General features: G+C 44.9%; 2 protein-coding genes across 4 annotated transcripts in view; both read right to left on the reverse strand.

The window, feature by feature from the left end:
• Nucleotides 1–10300, reverse strand: part of myo3a (myosin IIIA) — a 71780-nt gene extending 61480 nt beyond the window's left edge. The window contains exons 1-4 of the mRNA XM_074693824.1: nt 10060–10300; nt 7688–7797; nt 7362–7553; nt 6458–6524 (exon numbers count right to left, since the gene is read on the reverse strand). The gene's annotated coding sequence lies outside the window, so the exon portion shown is untranslated. The remainder of the gene's footprint in view (nt 1–6457; nt 6525–7361; nt 7554–7687; nt 7798–10059) is intronic.
• Nucleotides 10301–12967: 2667 nt separating this feature from the next.
• LOC141807774 (coiled-coil domain-containing protein 106-like) lies at nt 12968–16162 on the reverse strand. 3 transcript variants are annotated; one of them, XM_074693977.1, is made up of 5 exons: nt 16015–16162; nt 14739–14951; nt 14198–14407; nt 13911–14114; nt 12968–13833 (listed from the first exon to the last, which is right to left on the reverse strand). In XM_074693977.1, exons 2-5 carry the CDS (start codon nt 14941–14943, stop codon nt 13454–13456), a joined length of 999 nt encoding a protein of 332 aa, XP_074550078.1. In that variant the 5' UTR covers nt 14944–14951; nt 16015–16162; the 3' UTR covers nt 12968–13453. The 3 variants fall into 3 exon arrangements, with proteins under 3 accessions (XP_074550078.1, XP_074550080.1, XP_074550079.1); XM_074693979.1 differs by having other exon boundaries at nt 15970–16162; XM_074693978.1 differs by having other exon boundaries at nt 15501–16162.
• Nucleotides 16163–17314: the final 1152 nt, after the last annotated feature.

Consider the following 17314-nt stretch of genomic DNA (forward strand, 5'->3'; position numbering starts at 1 on the left):
GGTGCTTCACGTGTTTAAAAGTTTTAAAGTGGGGTTATAATCTGTCTGTGTAGGGTACAGTCTGCCTCTTCAGTCACATACTGTATCAAACTGGATGAAAACCACGGTGTGACTCACAGCCAGATGTGTGACGTGTTACATAAGCACTTAATAGGCTTAATTTCCTGACAGGTAACCTACATCCACTCTGCTGTGCTCACAGATCCTCTCCTCACAGATCAGCTCCAAAAACCCTCCTCCACCGCTGAGATACCTCATCTCATCAAACACGTGACAGCACCATGCAGTAATCCTCACCCACTGCACCAAATACTGAGGGGAGGTCCTGCTGGGCCGATCTGGGCCTGGGAGTCCTTCCTCTGACTTCAGGAGACACGTAACGCAGCCCAAACACTCTGCTCTGCCGTTTCCCAGCGTCCTGTCAGAGCTGAACAGCTCCTGTTTTCCTCTCTGCATCAGCCAATCATGAAAAGTCCAGTAATGACTCAGACTCCATCCAAAGCCACATAAATCCATTAAAGAGGACACGCAGCTCACGCTCTGCGCTGAGAGCAGCTTTGGAGGAGGTTTGATGGAGGCGGCCTCTCACCTGAAATAAAGCAGCTGTTTTCAGACGTGGACTCAGAGCGGCTCGGCTGCTGGAGCAGGAAGTGCTGGGTTCAGAGCTTCCTCTGCAGAAACACGTCTCATCAGCTCCTTGATTTAAGACGTTATTCTTATTTAGAGAAACCTGAGCGGTCAGCGGTCAGAATAACGTCTTCATACAAGAAACTACGGGATGCACCGATATGGATTGGTGGTATCGAAGTATCGGGGGTATAAAAGTGAACATTTAATAAGAACTTGTGGACATTATGAGGAATTGTTTTGATGTAAACATTTAAATATTTCAAAGTTTAAATTAAACTTTTTGAGTTGTGGTATTGCCAGTTGTTTGATTCTAATTTATTTATTATTTCTCAAAATCTTGAGTTTTACATTAGATCTTGCGTTATTTGCTTAGACTGTAAAAAAAATGGACATCATCTTGCTCGGCTCAAAAACTGCTCCCCCTGGTGGCTGGCTGCAGTATAGGTCAAAAATCCATCTCCCCAGTCATTCCAGATGGGCTGTGGTCAAAGTTTAAAAAGTTAATACACCTGGTAGAAATGTTTCTCACGTCTGATTGTTGTGGTGATTTGAAGATATCATTTGGCTGTCTTGTATCCAAGTCCTCTTTTTTCTGAAAAGTTTTGTTTTCATTAGTTATATGAGGTTAAAAACGAGACTTTATGTAACGTCTAATGATGATTGACAGCTGACGTTCTCGTGTATTTTTTTCAGGGATTGTAAAATATGTCTGGAGGTAGAGTCAGGAAGTGATCAGACTCTCGAAAGAAAAAAATAATTATTATTTTTGTCACCCAGCTCCACTCAGATTTTCCCAGAATCCCTCACAGTCTCTACTGCACAGACTCTGGGGGCCAATGGCTGCGCCTGAGACAGAGGAATTTTGGCTTCAAAACCGTACAATGAGAAATGATGGAGCCACACTGTTCACTCTATGTAAAGTCTCTGGTGGTCTCGCGGTGAGTGTGTTAACCAATCACGTTCCTGGATTCAGCATGAATCAGGAAGTGCCTGAGACACTCGTTTCTCGACTGAGTTACTAAGAAACTGAAGCTGAAGCAACGAACGACAACACCGAATCTGTTCATGAATCAACGACCACGCCAGATAAACTTTCTGTTTGAAAGAGACTATTTCCCAGCCTTTTGGACTGTTGCATCTCTGGAGGAGAAAACAAAACATTTTTTAAAGTATTTTGAACTTTGAATCCTGTGGACAATCATAACTACGGCTCACCTGAGAAAACTACTTTCAGTTTTGAGTTTTTTTAGTTACTGGGTTGGAAGAGTGAAGTGAACTCACTGAAACAAAACTGTTCAGGAGATTTTTTTATTATTATTTTATTTTCATTTTATTTTCCTTTATAAAACAATACAAACTATATTTCTGAAAACCTCGTCAACAGTCTGTTGTGCCTTCTTGAGTATTGCCATCTGCTTCATTTCCCTCTTTTTGAGTTTAGAGCTGCTGATATTATAGCCTTCTCTTCTCATGTTATCCTCAGGTTTTTATGCTAGAAGTAACCTTTAAAGGTGAACATACGTTACACTTATCCCACAGTGGAGCATGCAGGTTATTATTTAACACTGGTATCAAATCACGATCAGTATTGGTTGATACCAAAGTTCAGATATCGGTATCAGAGCTGCAAAAGTTGGATCAGTGCATTTTTTACGTTAAAATTGTCTGGTTATACTCAATGAGCCACATTCACCTGGTCAGTCCAGAGAAATGTCTGATTTCAAGTTATTTAAAGACAAAACGAGGTCAGAAAGATCACTCTACATGAAACCAACGTTACTCAGGCTGGATTTACAAACGTGGGATGTGTTTGTTTGTTGCTGCAGCGGTAACATGGCCGCCTGAAGGACGAGCAGCGGTTCATGAAGGTTGATTGACTGATTGATTAACAGACTCTGTCTCTGCGTTCACTGGGTGAGGATCAATATGAGCCTCGTATCGCTGCCCCCGTCATCAGAGCCCGCGGCGTGCGCCCCGCTCTGTCCTGCAGATCCATTAAAGGGTTAATGTGGGTCTAACGGACCTCAGCGTGGATCGAACCGGCTCCATTTCCCTCATTGACCCTGCAGCTGTGAAGCTGAGGTCACAGAAAGAAACAGACTTATCTTCCAATCGCTGCTCGTTTTGTTTCGTACACACACGGTGAAGCGGCGTACCGCTGTCCTTCCTGCTCTGCTCCAATCACACGCTCCCACTCCACACAGGCCTGGGTGGAGGAGCGGCACCGTGTCGCACACAATCAGGACGAATCACTTCAAGGAGGTTTGAGGAGAGGCCTGATTGTTGGTCCCTCTGTGATGCAGATCAGACCCGGCCCGGCTCTGCAGCTCCTCTGTCTGCGGCTGAGTGAATGCGGCGCCTGATGAGGCTTTTGTGGCCACAGATACGTGGCGTGAATGCCTGACAGGCCCGTGGCCGCTGTCAATGACTGGCTGCCTTTGTGGCAGACCGGTGGGCCGTGACTCCCCCAGCTGGGGCTGACAGCACATGATGAGCCTCTTCAATGGGCGCAGGGACTGTGAGTGGATAAAAAGATCATTAGGAGATCATCACTGCACCCACAGACACGCAGGAAGCTGCATTTTAATCCCAGCAGCCCTTTCTCCTTTCAGCGCTGTGCCGGTTTACACTCAGGAGTCTCATCACTTCCTGTCTGTGTCTCTGCGTCTCTCCCCGTGTTTACAGGCTCTTTAAGCTGCGAACACAGTAACACCTGGAGGAGGAGCCAGGAAAGAAACGTCTGCGTTAACAGAGCTGAACTACCTGTGAGACACACACGGCGTGACAGAGGTGGAGCAGCTGCAGGTTGTGAGACGTGAGCGGCTGGATGGAGGTGTATTTATAGCAGCCTTTGAATTCAGATTTCCATAATCTGTCACTGCAGCTCTGAACCATTTCACCTGTTTGAGCAGAATTTATCTAATTTAATAATAAACTGGAAGAAACAGACTCTGGATTAAAGAAATGCTAATTCAGGTCTACTTTTGTTACTTCAGGGTTTAAATGAGTCTGGAAACTGTTATCCAAACAAAGTGGAGAAGAGCTGAAGCTACAAACGCTAACTTCCCCCTCCTATGAAAGGATGGATGCTGATTGGTTGGTTGGTACGGAGGCTGAAGATGGAGATAAGAGCAGAGAAATGTGGTTAAAATGAATCAAAGAGCTGATGTTTGAAGCTAGTTTGGATTTAAGAGACAGGAACACTAACTTCAGGTCAGTTTATCAAACAGTCACAGAGGAGAGTCCGTCTGAAGTGGATCCAGAAAGACCCAAAGACCAGCACATCATCCATCGGACACGGCATGAGCGGCGCCCTGCGTTTGTTCCTCCTCCAGCCACAGACCAACAATCTCCAGAGTTTCCCACGGTGACTCATCAGCCGAGCACACGGCGAGCACACGGCGTCCTCTCCCCGCTGGAGAAGAGTTGTGTAACTCCCTGATGCAAATGTCCTCATCAGCATTCAGTCCTCTCACCAGGTTTTCTGAGCCCAGCGTCCGTTTGTTTTCATCTCGTCACCCCTGAAGTCTGGTTAAAGTTTCTGACGTTTTACGGCGGCGAGCATCAGGATGAAGCAGGGTTTGGTGATTTCAGGAGGTTAGAGCTTGAGGGTTTGCACAGCAGCTACTGATGATCGCGAGCAGGTTCAGGAGAGACCGTAAAGCCATGACGAAGGTGAAGAGGAGACTGCACTCCTACATTTAGAGGTCAAAGGTTCACCATAAATAAGGCGCATTTAAACTCAGAGGATCAGCTCCTAAAATAAGGCTGTCACCAGAATTACCAGCTGTTTAAATTAGTTTTTATTATTATTTCCTGAAACTAAAGCTGTATGAAGGCTGTCTATGCTATACTGACATGAAACCTACTGGAGTGAGGAAAAGGTTAACTAGGGCTGAACAACTAATCCAATTTAAACCGACATCACAATCAAACAAAAAGCAATTCTCACATCACAAAGGCTGCAATTAAAAAAATAATTAAAGTGCATTTACTTTAGATTGTGTTTTGTTACTGAGATCAGTAAAAATTTTATACATTTAATATTTATTTTTTTGTTCACACAGTGTTTCTTTTCAGTTTATAAAACAGTGCCCTCCACATGTTGACATATTTCAGAGGTTGAGCCAGAGATTTGGTTTTATTCTCATTTCTGCTCTTTATTTAGTCTGAGATTCAGAGAAGAGAGGATTAACATTTATTTCTAGGGATGTCCCGATATTACATTTTCACTTCCGATACGATACCGATGCTGCAGCATTGAGTATTGGCTGATACCGATATTAATCCAATATGATATCAGCATTAAACATGCATACTTTTATTACTTATTTTGTAGTATGTCTGTCATGTTGGAAAAGGCTTGATTAAGTGATATTATTCAAACAAAGAACAGTAATCACCAACAGCAGGTATGAGGAAAAACTGACCCATTTATTATTAACCAATGGGTAACAGAAATTTTAACATTAAACATAAGAATATACTAGTAACTGAATAAAATAAAGAATAAATTAGAAGACCCAGAAAATAACCTTTTATATTTTTATAAAATATATTTTTCATAAGTTCATTTAAAAAAAAAATATATATATATATATATATATATATTTATATATATATATATATATATATATATATATATATATATATATATATATATATATATATATATATATATATATATATATATATATATATATATATATATATATATATACATATATATATATTTATTTTATATATATGATTTTATATTGTTCATCCCAGGCCTGTTGCTCTGCAGGGCTTTGTTCCTTTCTCTGATTTTATTTAAGGTAATTAATGATAATTTCATTTAAAATCTACAAAGCTTGAAGCTAAATCAATTAGTCATTATTCTGCTGTGATTGAAATATAGTTAATAAATTGTAATAGCTAAATAAAGATACATTTTTTGTATCAGTTCATGCATCAAGGAATCTCCTTTCATCATAACATGTCAGCCTGGCCTACAGGAAAGAAATCTTTATATGTTGACAGTTTCCTTTGTTGTGTTGGTCATACTAATGGTTTATTGCTTGTGTTCAGTGAATAATGCAGGAGATAAACATCCCCCCAAAAATCACATGCTGAAAGGAATCACAATATGGCTCCAAACAAAACGCAATCAGATTATTTTCCAACATCGTTCAGCCTAACGTTATCCTGCAGGAGGACTGAGGGTATGAGCTCTGCTAGTGTTAGCCACACACAGCTAACCAACCTGCACACTCCTTGTGGCCTCCTGGGAGCCAAGAAAAGGCCCCAAAACGCCTAAAGGGAGCCAATGACTGTGTCAAATGCTTTTCTAGTGTCCCCCTGAGAACCTAAACACATGCTGCAGCCACTCTTTGGAGCTAAAACACATTCAGGTGTCCTCTGTATGTGCCTTTTTTATTTCTTGGCCCCTGCGCTTTAAAAAGTCTGTGCACACTGGTGCTGAGTTTTGAATGTTTACTGCTTTCTTCCCTTTAGATAAGTACGAATTTAAACTCTGGTGGAAACAAATCTGAAAACTTCAGAGCACATCATCTCTGCACATGGAAAGCTCAGACAACAGTCACATAATTTACTTTTAAAATCTGTTGAACACATGGAGTCCATGAGTTTCTGTCTTTCTTTAAGGTAGAAGAAGCATTTTCCAGGTCACAGATTGTTAATCCAGCTCTACAGCCACAGAGTCTGTTTCCAAAGCTCAGAGTTTAAGTCTAAACCTTTCTGTCCACACGCTCTGCTCCTCTCATCAGACACACTTTAAAGGTTTGTCTACAACAGCTCTCAAAGTGTCATCTCCTCCATAACTCACCTGTTCCTGTAGCTGCAGGTCTCATCAGGAGGATGTCTCCGTGTCTCAGGTGTGTTTGGCCGTCCATCTGACGAGGAAAGAGCAGTAAGCAAATTTACCACCTGATACATCAACCAGACACATTATATCAGCAGCTTCTGTATGTGTGCAGTAACTCTCCTTATTATCAGACTTTAACTCTGATAATGTGTGAGGGACCTTTTATTCTTTACTGTGCTTATCTCATTTCATGCAAACTACTCTTTTTTTCTCAGATAATGGTTTGGGTTTTAAACACCACCGTGCATTTTTCCTCCAGGACGACACCTGCACCTGTGCCTCCTGCAGTCACCAGCGCTGTGGTCACACCCTGAAAATAATCTGTGTCTGTGAAAGGAGACTTCCTGCTCCGTGTGGTTTTTGTAACAGAGGTCAAACAGGAAGAATTCACAGAAAAAGACCAGCTCCTGTAATCTGACAGCATCCCTCCATCAGCAGAAGAAGCAGAAACACGCAGGCAGCGCGCGGCTATCAGATTATACTGCAGAGACAGTGTGTGACATGAAATCAGCCTCACACTCCTCTTTTCACGGAGCGCTGACTCCCAGCGGGCAGAGAAAGACTATCATCCAGAGCGACAGTCGGAGCATTTCCCTCACGGCCGAGCCGCTCATCTGTCCGTGTTTCCACACAATGTGACAGCTGCTTAATGGACACTGACTTTTTAGTCATTTCAACTTCACAATTTATCCCTTTTCTCTATTTTCTGGTTAAAAAAAATCCCTGCAGAGCTGAGGGTGAGTCAGAGGAGTTAAAGAGCGGGCTGGTGCTGAGACACAGAGCCCAGCGTTGGCTGATGTTTGAGTAATCTGGCGTGTAACGGGGTAAATCTGGTTATCAGTAAATGTTCAGAAACACATTTTACTTTCAGCTCCATCTCGCCTCCTTCTTCTTTTTTTGGCGTCTCTGCTCTGTCCTGCGTCAGCGAACAAATAACCAACAGGATTCGAAGGTGGGGCCGGGGTTTCTTCGTGCTGTCAGCTTACGTATTCCTCTGCGTCACATCTCCTCCGTGTCCCAGTGATGCAGTCGAAGACGTAGCTGTCACATGAGTTTGCTGGTTTCAGGGGAAGAAAGAAAAAAACTGACTCACATTTTGAAGCTTGTGCAGTTTTGTATATTTTAAACCGTTTTTCTGCTTTCCTGCTGTTTCTGGTTTTAGGAAACAAACATGATGCACAGGACAAAAACCTTTAGAGCGTGCAGCAAACATCCATTCATCATCTCCTGCTCCGTCTTCTCCCACAGGCTCTCCTGTCAGTCTGAGGACGCCCCGGGCTCGAACCAAAGTGTCTCTGACCCTGAAAATAGAGGTCCACACAGCTTTACATGTGTCAGAGCAGGAACAGGGACTGGTGATGGTGCTGGCTTGATTTCTGCAGCTCAGCTCGATTATCACAGACACCATGAGCCGTGTTGGGTTGTGGATGTGCCTCATGTGTTTGTGCAGCCATCTTATCTCTCCAGGAATAAAACCAGGCTGGAGGCAATCACAGCGGCAGCAGCATGGTGTCCCCCCTCCCACCCCACAGGCTCCAGGAGAGGCCGTCTTCAGCCTGAATGTCCTCAGAGGACGGGGGGAGAGGACAGTTTGGTTTACAGCGCCCTGTTTGTTGGATTCCCCTAGAATAAATTATTCCCCTCCTCCTCCTCCTCTGCCTTTAAGCTCAGCAGGCTATTACCCAGCAGCCCGCAGTGAGTTCTTATCAGCCGCAGCCAGATGGAGAGCCAAGCAGCAATACCTCAAGACTTGTTGATCGAGCAGCGTTGGCAGAGATGCTGTCATTGTGGAGAGCTCCAGATTAGCATCTCTGCTCTTTTTTCAGGTTTATAATTGCCAAGAGAAGTCTCATTAATGGCTATTATATCATTGGCTGGATTTCTGTGTGAGTTTAAAGAGACAGAGGGGAAGAAAAACTGACATGACAACAAGGATTTAGTCTGCTATGGGTTGTTAAAGCGGGTATCTGCTCCTCCATCTATTCTGCGTACTAACACACCATCACCTCACAAAGGGAGCACAAACACTGCTGAAATATAGTGACAAAAATGTAGAGTTTACTCCTATTTCAGAGCAGAAACTCAAATCTTAGTGTGTGTATTTGTCTTATAATCAAACTGATATCTTATTATACTGAATATAAAGTAAGTACGATTTGGGGGGTTTTGGCAGTGTTTTTATCATTAAAACCTCATGAAACGGGTCTCGTCCACACGGCTGCAGGAGCTCCTCCCTCCTCACCCTTCAGACTGAATCTTATCAGCTGCAGAGGAGCGCGCTCTGCATCCCGGGCTGTCTGCATGATGTGTCTGACAACAAAAAACAGGAGCTGACACACTGTTTTCCACTGCATCTCACCACCAACAGTAAGGTGCAGTGAATAACCCGGAGTGATAGACTTTAGCTGGGAGAATAAAACATGTCTCTGTGTGTTTTAACCTGCAGAAGAAGAAGAAGAAGCTATGAGTGCGTGCAAACTGCCGCTGACGTCTCCACCTGCCATCTGATGCCTCTGCAGGAAGGAAACAGGAACAGGCATCCACACACCGGCCCCCACCTCAATTCTACCACAGGGGGAAATACCCATAATGCACCACTTGATGCTTTTGTATTGAATTGGCTTCGCATTGGCGCTCTGACCTACTTTTCCCAGCAGCAGGCAGGTTATTTTAAGATTTCATTAGAGAGAAGACCAAGGGCGGAGGAAAGGTGAAGAGGCTCAGACACACACTCAAACCAAGAGTCCGCTCGTTTCTAACATTTACATCTGCTGGAGGTGACAGCAGGCTAAAACATGACTAACCCCGCTGACTAATGCTGTGTCTCTAAATCCTGCAGTTTGGAGGATCCTGTTCTGGCTTCAGGGGGATGTATCATAAGTTTACAGGTTGAAAGTAGCATCATGAGTGTTCAGAAACACCAGACACAGCCTGCAGCATTAAAGTCAATTAAAAAGCATGAGTAACCTGGATCTCTGTGTCTGGTAAAGTGTACAAGTCACTAAAACACATTTGGTTTGATCTCTAATGAGGGATATAAATATAGAGATGACCAAAACAATGTTTCCTCTTCAGAAAGCAGCAGGTTAATGAAGTATTTTTACATGTGTGTGGATATCTAATCCACTTTCAGGGTGAGGGTCAGGTTAAGTCGGTTTCAAATCTGTACATCAGCGTGAGGAGCCACCGGCTAATTAGCCGAGCATAGCACTTAGCACTCAGCTAGCTCAGCTCTGTCAAAGTTAAGAGGCCTATAAAAGCCTCTCTTTGACACTTCGTGTTCTGAAATGTGTTAATCTTTAAAAATGAGTTAAACTAGTGTGTAAATGTCGAGCAGGCTTGTGTTTAATATTCTTGATTTGAGCTAAATAGCCGTTGACTTTAAAAACTCACGTAACAGCTAGCTTAGCTGTTACAGGCAGAGCAGAGCGGAGCTAGGCTAGCCGGCTGATGACGTGTTGGCGGTTTTTCGGGCTTTTTTGGGAGAGACTCAAAGCCAGGCACTGGACTTTGCATGTAAATTGTTAATTAGCACAAGCTAATCACATATATTTGACACTTACCTTGTTAGCAGAAAGCTAGCTCCTCGCTCTTCGTCTCGTGCTGCTCTCCAGGTTCCTGAAAGCAAGTGACAGTCGAGCCAAGCTTCACCCTCGTTTAGTAAAATTCCTAATCTATTTCATGTTTCGTTTCACTTCGGCTGGTTTTACTTTTTATTTTTTTTGGACTATATCCACTATCTGAGGCCCGCAGATTAGCTTCTTCCACCCGCTAATCAACAACAAGGTCGCGCGCGTACCGGGCGCGCTGTGATTGGCTGAGCTAGCCCCGCCCACTCTCTCACTGTCTTCTAATGCAGGGGTCTGTAACCATAGCAACCTTTAAGGATCCACTTAACCTAATCTTTCCAGGATTAAAGTCATTCCAGCGCCACAAACTCTGCGTTACCTACATAAAAAAGACAAAACAGTTAAAAAGTCTGTACATAGCTGAAATATACTGCATTATTATCAAAACGAGCAGCTTTTGAATTTTGACATGGTAGAGCCACAACAGGAATACTTGGATTTGCAAAGATATGTTGATGATGTCACTCAACTCATCATTTTTGTTTGATAGTTTCTTGTAAAATATCAAGCATGCATATAAAGCTGGCAGGTTGGCAGTCAAATGAATCCATCCACACAGAATAAAACTCTTTATTTTTTCCAGATTTGTGTAAAGTAGAGCGGTGGAAGGCTTTGACAACAAATGTGATGAATATTTAGTTTAACGAAATTTTAAATTATAATTCTTATTTAATGTCAACATTGTTACTCATCAATACCCTCTGTAAAAAAAAAATAAAAAATTATTCCTTAATGTTTTTTTAAAGCTACAGGGAGCCACTGCTAAAGAGTCACAGAGCTGCTGGTTGCAGACCTGTAAAGTGAACCTTTTATCTCCATGATGACTAACCATGTCATAACTTTGAATTAATTCACATTTTCTTTTCATTCAGACCAATTCTCTGTTTTTAAACAGCTGAGACTCCTCTGTCACTCTAAAATAAGACCATAAACTCCATCTGAGCCGTGCTCAGAACATAAAAATGAACAGTTTCTCAGAGAACAGCTAATAACTTGTACTTCAGACTGAGATAAATCCTAAAAACATGCTGCTGGTCACAAACACAGGCTCATATTTGAATATGAAGTGTGTGAGAACACAAACAATGGGCCAAACACGAGTTGCTCAACATCTCAGAGTAATCTGAGTTATTTGGAGAAGGAGACGTTATTCAGAGCGGAGCACTTTTCTCCCCACACAGGCTGAAATCAATTGTTCCTCTCTAAGCTCTTTTTCTCCATTACAGGCCTTTTAATCTTTTACGTAACTCGTCTGAGGAGCTGGTTGCGCAGCAGGCCGTGCACTGTGCTCACTTTACCTGCAAAACAGCAAAACACAACCTCAACTTCACCACTTCACCACTTCACCACTTCACCACTTCACCAGGCTGAACAGGCTCATCACGAGCTGATCTCAGCGAGAACATCCAGATGCTCTTTTTGTCAAGGTCAGAATCAGAGCTGGACGGGAGGAAGAGGAAGAGGAAGAGGAGGAGGAAGAGGAGGCACTGGTTTCAGGCACTTTGAGCCGCTGCAATGACGCGGCACCTGCAACCAGTAAAGACACAAAATGGAGTCGCAGCTGGCCTCACATCAGCGTGAGTGAAAAGGCCGGGGAGGAGGAGGAGGAGGAGGAGGAGGAGGAGGAGAGCGTGCTTCAGGCTCCATTAGGCCTACATCCTATCTCCATCTCCAGCTCTGAGCACCATCACCATGACTCATTAACGGCACATCCCCAGCTGTCAGTCTGGAGGAGCTGCAGGTGGAGGCTGCAGTTTGGCGCCTGCTTCAGGGAGAAACCAAACCTCCATCCAGCTCAGGAACATCCTGTGCCTCTCTCTGCGTCTTTTTCCATTTCAACAACGCAGGAAACGCAGGAAACGCTGGAAACGCTGCCCCCACCTCACACGCCGCCACACACCGCCACACGGAGAGCAGAAGTGACATTTGCGTGCCTGAGGAGGTGGGAGGAGAGGAGCTGGCAGAGGGAGACACCCACCCTCCTCCACCTCACGCTGCCGAGCGGACCAGCATGCACCTGTCCCCTCAGGGTGACAGGGACTGTGGCTTGGTCACTAGCGCCTCTCCTGGCCAAGACGTGTCCCTGCACCATCAGAAAGCTGTAAACAAAGCAGCTGAGCAGACTCAGAGTGAGGGATGACTGAGTGAGTCCAACACAAAGGATGGAGGGCTGAGAGGGAGGGAGGGCGGGGCCAGGATTTGGGATGATGAGAGGAAGATCAGCTGATAGGTCGGCTGAGACAGTGACGGCGTCCTGTGCACAGATAAACGGCGCGGGCGCAGCCCTGGTAATGGCTCTGAACCCGTCGTTTGTCAGTCCACGTGAAAGCAAACAGCAGGGCGACACTTTCCATCACCTCAGGGGGTCTCTGCGAGCATCAGCTGGAGTCCATTCCTCTGGACCGGGCCGAGACACACGCCTGCACACACAGCACGCTCCAATCCAGGTACAGACCAGCCGCACTGCATCAGCGCTTACATAAGGAGGCGCTGCTGCAACGCTCCTGCTACCTTCAGGGACTGAGTGTGACCCTGGAGTGTTTACGCTCAATCACATGACAACCAGCAGGAGAAACAAAAGACACGTCAGAGCGCTCCATGTGTGGCGAGACGGTTTTCATTAGTCTGCAGCGTCAGTCACGTCAAAATCACACTCTGCTGCTTCAGCCAATCAGAAACGAGATCAGGTCAGAGGAAATCACAGAGTCACACACACACAGAGTACACGGGAGGATGGAAATTAACTTTCCACCATTTTGGAGTGACAACAGTAGTAACCATGATGTAGTGAGTGAGCACTGCCCCCGTGTGGTGAGTTTTCAAACTGACACATTAAATAAACAATGAGTGAAAGCAGCTGTTGGAGGCTGCGTCATAAAAAAACCCACATGCTGAAAGAAAACGTGGAAATCTTTACAGATCAGTGAGGTTTGTCCTTCCTCTGAGGTGAACGTTAAAAAATGTAAAAATGCTACATGAAGTTTTTTAACCAGCAGTTCATATCCAGCAGGTCTGTCTGTAAACAGTCAGAGCTGCGACCTGGGTCATAATAAAGGATCCAGAAAACTACATCCAGACAGAGACCTGCTCCAAATTTTACAAATTATCAACGGTTTGTTTTTAAGATGATCAATGAGACGTTTTTCTGCTGCTCACAGCTTTGATTTAGAGTTTAAAGGAGGAAAACTCGTCTGGATTAACGGAGCTAAACGCTGCCTCTATTGACAAAACGTGCTCATGTTTCTGGTGATGTCAAAGTGAGTCGGTCTGTTGGGGTGGAGGGAGACGGAGGAACAGAAAGTCATGAAGGCATCGTGTAGAACCATCATTAACCTATCAAAATGCTGTCTGCAGCGCCCCCCAGTGGCTGCATGTGAGAATGCAGCAGCCTGGGCTGTTTCCCTGAGATGGGCAGCAGCTCCCCGTTGGCCTTCATCTGGTCTATCCTCCGCGACAGGTCGGCGTCGCTGTCGATGGCCAGCGTGCACCTCTGGGCGTAGCTGACCAGCGTCTCCTCCCCTTGGCGGAACATGCCCACCAGAGGAACCAGGTCTTTGCACGCCATGTGGAGCTCGGCGATGGACGCCGTGTTGGCGATGGTGTTGCGGTCGATGCCGAGGTGGCGGAAGGCTTCGCTCATGCTCTTCTTCTTGATGAAGGCAGAGAGGACCTGCTGGTAGCGGTGGATGACGTACTGGACGCCGGTGGCTGCAGGGAGGAGGAGCAGAAATCTGATAAGTCTCTGATGGATCAGAGCTCTCTGTGGCGCCGCGGCGTGGACCTACCTCTCTTCCGGCTGTAGTCCTTCCCTCTCTTGGACCTCTTCTTGTCTTTGTGGTGTTTCTTCCTCCTGTGCTCGCTGGACGCTGCAGAAACCTCCGATGAGTCCGACTCCTCAGACGCGCTGTGGCTGCTGTCGGAGGAGCTGCAGGAGACCCGCTCCCTCTTGCGGGACTTGCTCTCAGAGTGGACTTTGCTGGGTTTGGGGGCTGCGTGGAGACGACACAGACGGCGGTCACTCAGAGAGGATCAGACACGTCAGATCAGCGCTCAGCCTCAGGGGGAAACTCACCTTCAGCCACGGCGCTCGGGGATGCAAACATGTGCAGGGAGCGGTTACTCGTCAGGTTCTCAATCTGGCTCCGGAGGAACTTGCGGTCCTGCATCAGGTCCTCCACCTGTCTCTCCAGCGCCGCGATGCGCTCCTGCTTGCTCTCCAGCATGCACTGCAGCTTGGTGATGGTCAGCAGCACCCTGGGAGGAAGACTCTCTGACGGAGAGGCTGCAGAGGAGACAAGGTTTGGTCTGGATCAGCACATCTGTGGGTGGAGCAGGGACCAGTCCTGACTCCTGTTCTGAGCTCCACCAGGTGACGGAGGCGAGGCCATGTTGGAATAAAAACAAACTGAAAGAAGTCTGTGATTTTGTGACTTTAACACCTGCAGCCACCTTCAGCCATGACACTACACTGACCTCTAGTGGCCTGGAGAAAAAACAACAATCAAACAAAAGAGCAGACAGTCTCACACTCGGTCAGTGTGTCCCCTGAGCTTTTTATCAGCTGTGTTATGAATCAATGATGCTTCAAAGCAGCAGACGGCGTGTCTCTCTACCTGACGCGGCGCTGCTGGGCGTGTTGTCCTGAACAGCGTCAGTCGACGTCCCCGTCTGGAAACTCTCCCACTTGATGATCCGGAGCTCGTCCTGCTCCTGCTTGAGCCAGGCCGAGGAGCCCAGTCTGTCTTTGCTCCGCACCGAGCTGGAGTCGATCTCTACGCAGGAGGAGAAACCTGGAGGCTCCTGCTGCCACACGGACATCTTCACACCTGGACAGAAAACACACACACACACACACACACACACACACACACACGGTTCATCCTGTGGTCCACTTCATGTGACGTCACAGTTTGAGCAAATCCCGCTGAAAGTACAGTTACTCAGAGAACGACAAGGGGACTCTCTTTAGTTTAATAAAAATAAGAGGAAAAATGTGTGTGTGTGTTATATATTTTGCATTCATTGCTTGTTTCTTGTTTTGCAGTTGCAGAAAAAGAAAGAGTAATTTTTAGTCATTTTTAGTCATATTTTGTCTGTGAGCTCATTCTGTTAAAAAAAATAATAATATGAAAATCTCATCGTTAACTCAGGATCAGAAATCGCAACGAAAGAGTCGTTACACACTGATATTCAGCGTTACACTGTAAAAATAAATCACAGTAAAAGTACTGTAGAATAACAGGAAGTTACTGGACATTTCTGCTGTCAGTTTTTTACAGTTATTCCTCATTCTGTAATCAAACGTACAGTATTATAAATATGAATAACTGAAGTTATTTTACAGTGATTTTTTTTACAGTGTAAAATAAACTGACCTGTATTGACTGTGTTTGCTCCTCCTGCAGTAACAGGACCGTGTTAATTTGCTGATCTTCTGAATGATTTACGGCAGGCTGGCTCTGAGCAGGGGTCACACTTTACGGCAGCTCATTAACGATCAGCAGACGGACTGGTTTAGGGTTTAGGGTTTGGGGTTTTACAAACCGGTTTCTGGGTTTACCCCTCTTTCCCTGCAGGTGTTGATGTGCTGAGCTCCTGCATGTGTTGCTCTGTTCACCTGTGTGTGTCAGGTAATGATCATGTTTCTGCTCAAACCTCCATCCGGTCTGCCTCCCAGTCCCTGTGAGAGTCCCTGTGAGAGTCTCTGTGAGAGTCCCTGCGAGAGTCCCTGTGATCCTGATCCACACACAAAGGGAAAACCTCCTCTCCTCTCCAGGACCACCGGGTCCCCCTGCACAGCTTTAATTATCTCTCACCAAGATGGATGCTAATGACTGTAATTACCAGCAGAAAGACGAGCACAGCCTGGAAACAGGCAGGAACACCGACCTTAGACGGTCCCGGTCCTGATCCGGGTCTGGGAGGAGCTCCTGGGTCTGTGGGGGTCTGCAGGGCCTCGGGTGTCCCGTTTCTACCCTTTAAACCAGAAACCGTGGGCTGCTGTAAACACAGACCGATGGAGAGGAGACCACAGCGTGACGTGCGTCTGTCAGAGAGGGGGCGGGGCCAGGGAGGAGACGTAAGATGGAACGCTGCCTTCAGGGACAGCACGCAGCGTCGTATTTCTCAAACCTGTTTATAACATAACCGCTGTTCTCCCATTATATTAGACTGTATCAGATACTGGTTTTAAACTGGTTTGACCTTAATAAATCCTGAACATTCAGACCTGTTCTGTACAGTATTTCTTTATCTGTCTGTGAATAAAAGGTTTATAAATAACTTTAAATCTTACTTTACTTTAAGTGCTGCTGAAAATTAACCAAATTGTTTTAATGTCTTTGTAGACTTTTTTTTTTTTAACTCCCTGTAATTTTCTCATGAAGACAGAAAGATCATTTCCCAGCTACACTCACTAAAAACAAACTGGCCCTGACTGATTTATGTTTCATAAAGTCAGAATTTAAGATTAATGTTTAGAGAGGGACAGGTCAGGATTCTGACGTTTCTTTTTGTCATCAGAAGTGTATAAATTTCCTTGCTTTTATTTTTTTCTCTGTTGGCTCAGCCATCATCATCATCATCATCATCATCATCATCATCATCAGTTAGGGGTTCAAATGATTTTTCAAATTTCCCCCCCAAAAAACTTATTCTGGTTGAAGAAACTCGAAGTTTGTTTTTTCCCACACTCTTTAAACGTCTCATTCATAACTGTAATATCTGAACTCCTGTCACATTTATTATGTTCATTTTACTTTATCTCTTATAAACACTGTTTTTTTGTACTCATTGTTTATTGTATTGCTATTATTGTCGATTTATGGCAAACTTCACTTAACTTATCATTTTTTATTTTATTGTTAATTCCATTTTGATTTATATCATTGTCTACATTATAAAGCTATTTTATTCTATCCTATTTTTATTTCTTACTGCTGTACTATGACCCCCTCTCCAGGTTATATAAAGTATTTCTGATTCAGAAACGTCTCAGCAGTGGTGCTGGCCTGAGGGGGCGTGTCCTCGTCTCACAGACTGCAGCGAATGAGGAAATGTGAAGCTTGAAGCATCAAACCAGGCATGAAAAAAGAGAACTCTGACCACATTAAAACCTGAACACTGTGTTTTTTTTTTCAGTAAACATAAAACAGATTTCTGGTTTCTTCATGGTTTCAGCCTGAAGAGG

The sequence above is a fragment of the Halichoeres trimaculatus genome, unplaced genomic scaffold (genome assembly GCF_033239565.1).
Source record: "Halichoeres trimaculatus isolate MK-OKI-2021-1 unplaced genomic scaffold, fHalTri1.1 fHalTri1_scaffold_18, whole genome shotgun sequence".
Taxonomy (NCBI): Eukaryota; Metazoa; Chordata; class Actinopteri; order Labriformes; family Labridae; genus Halichoeres; species Halichoeres trimaculatus.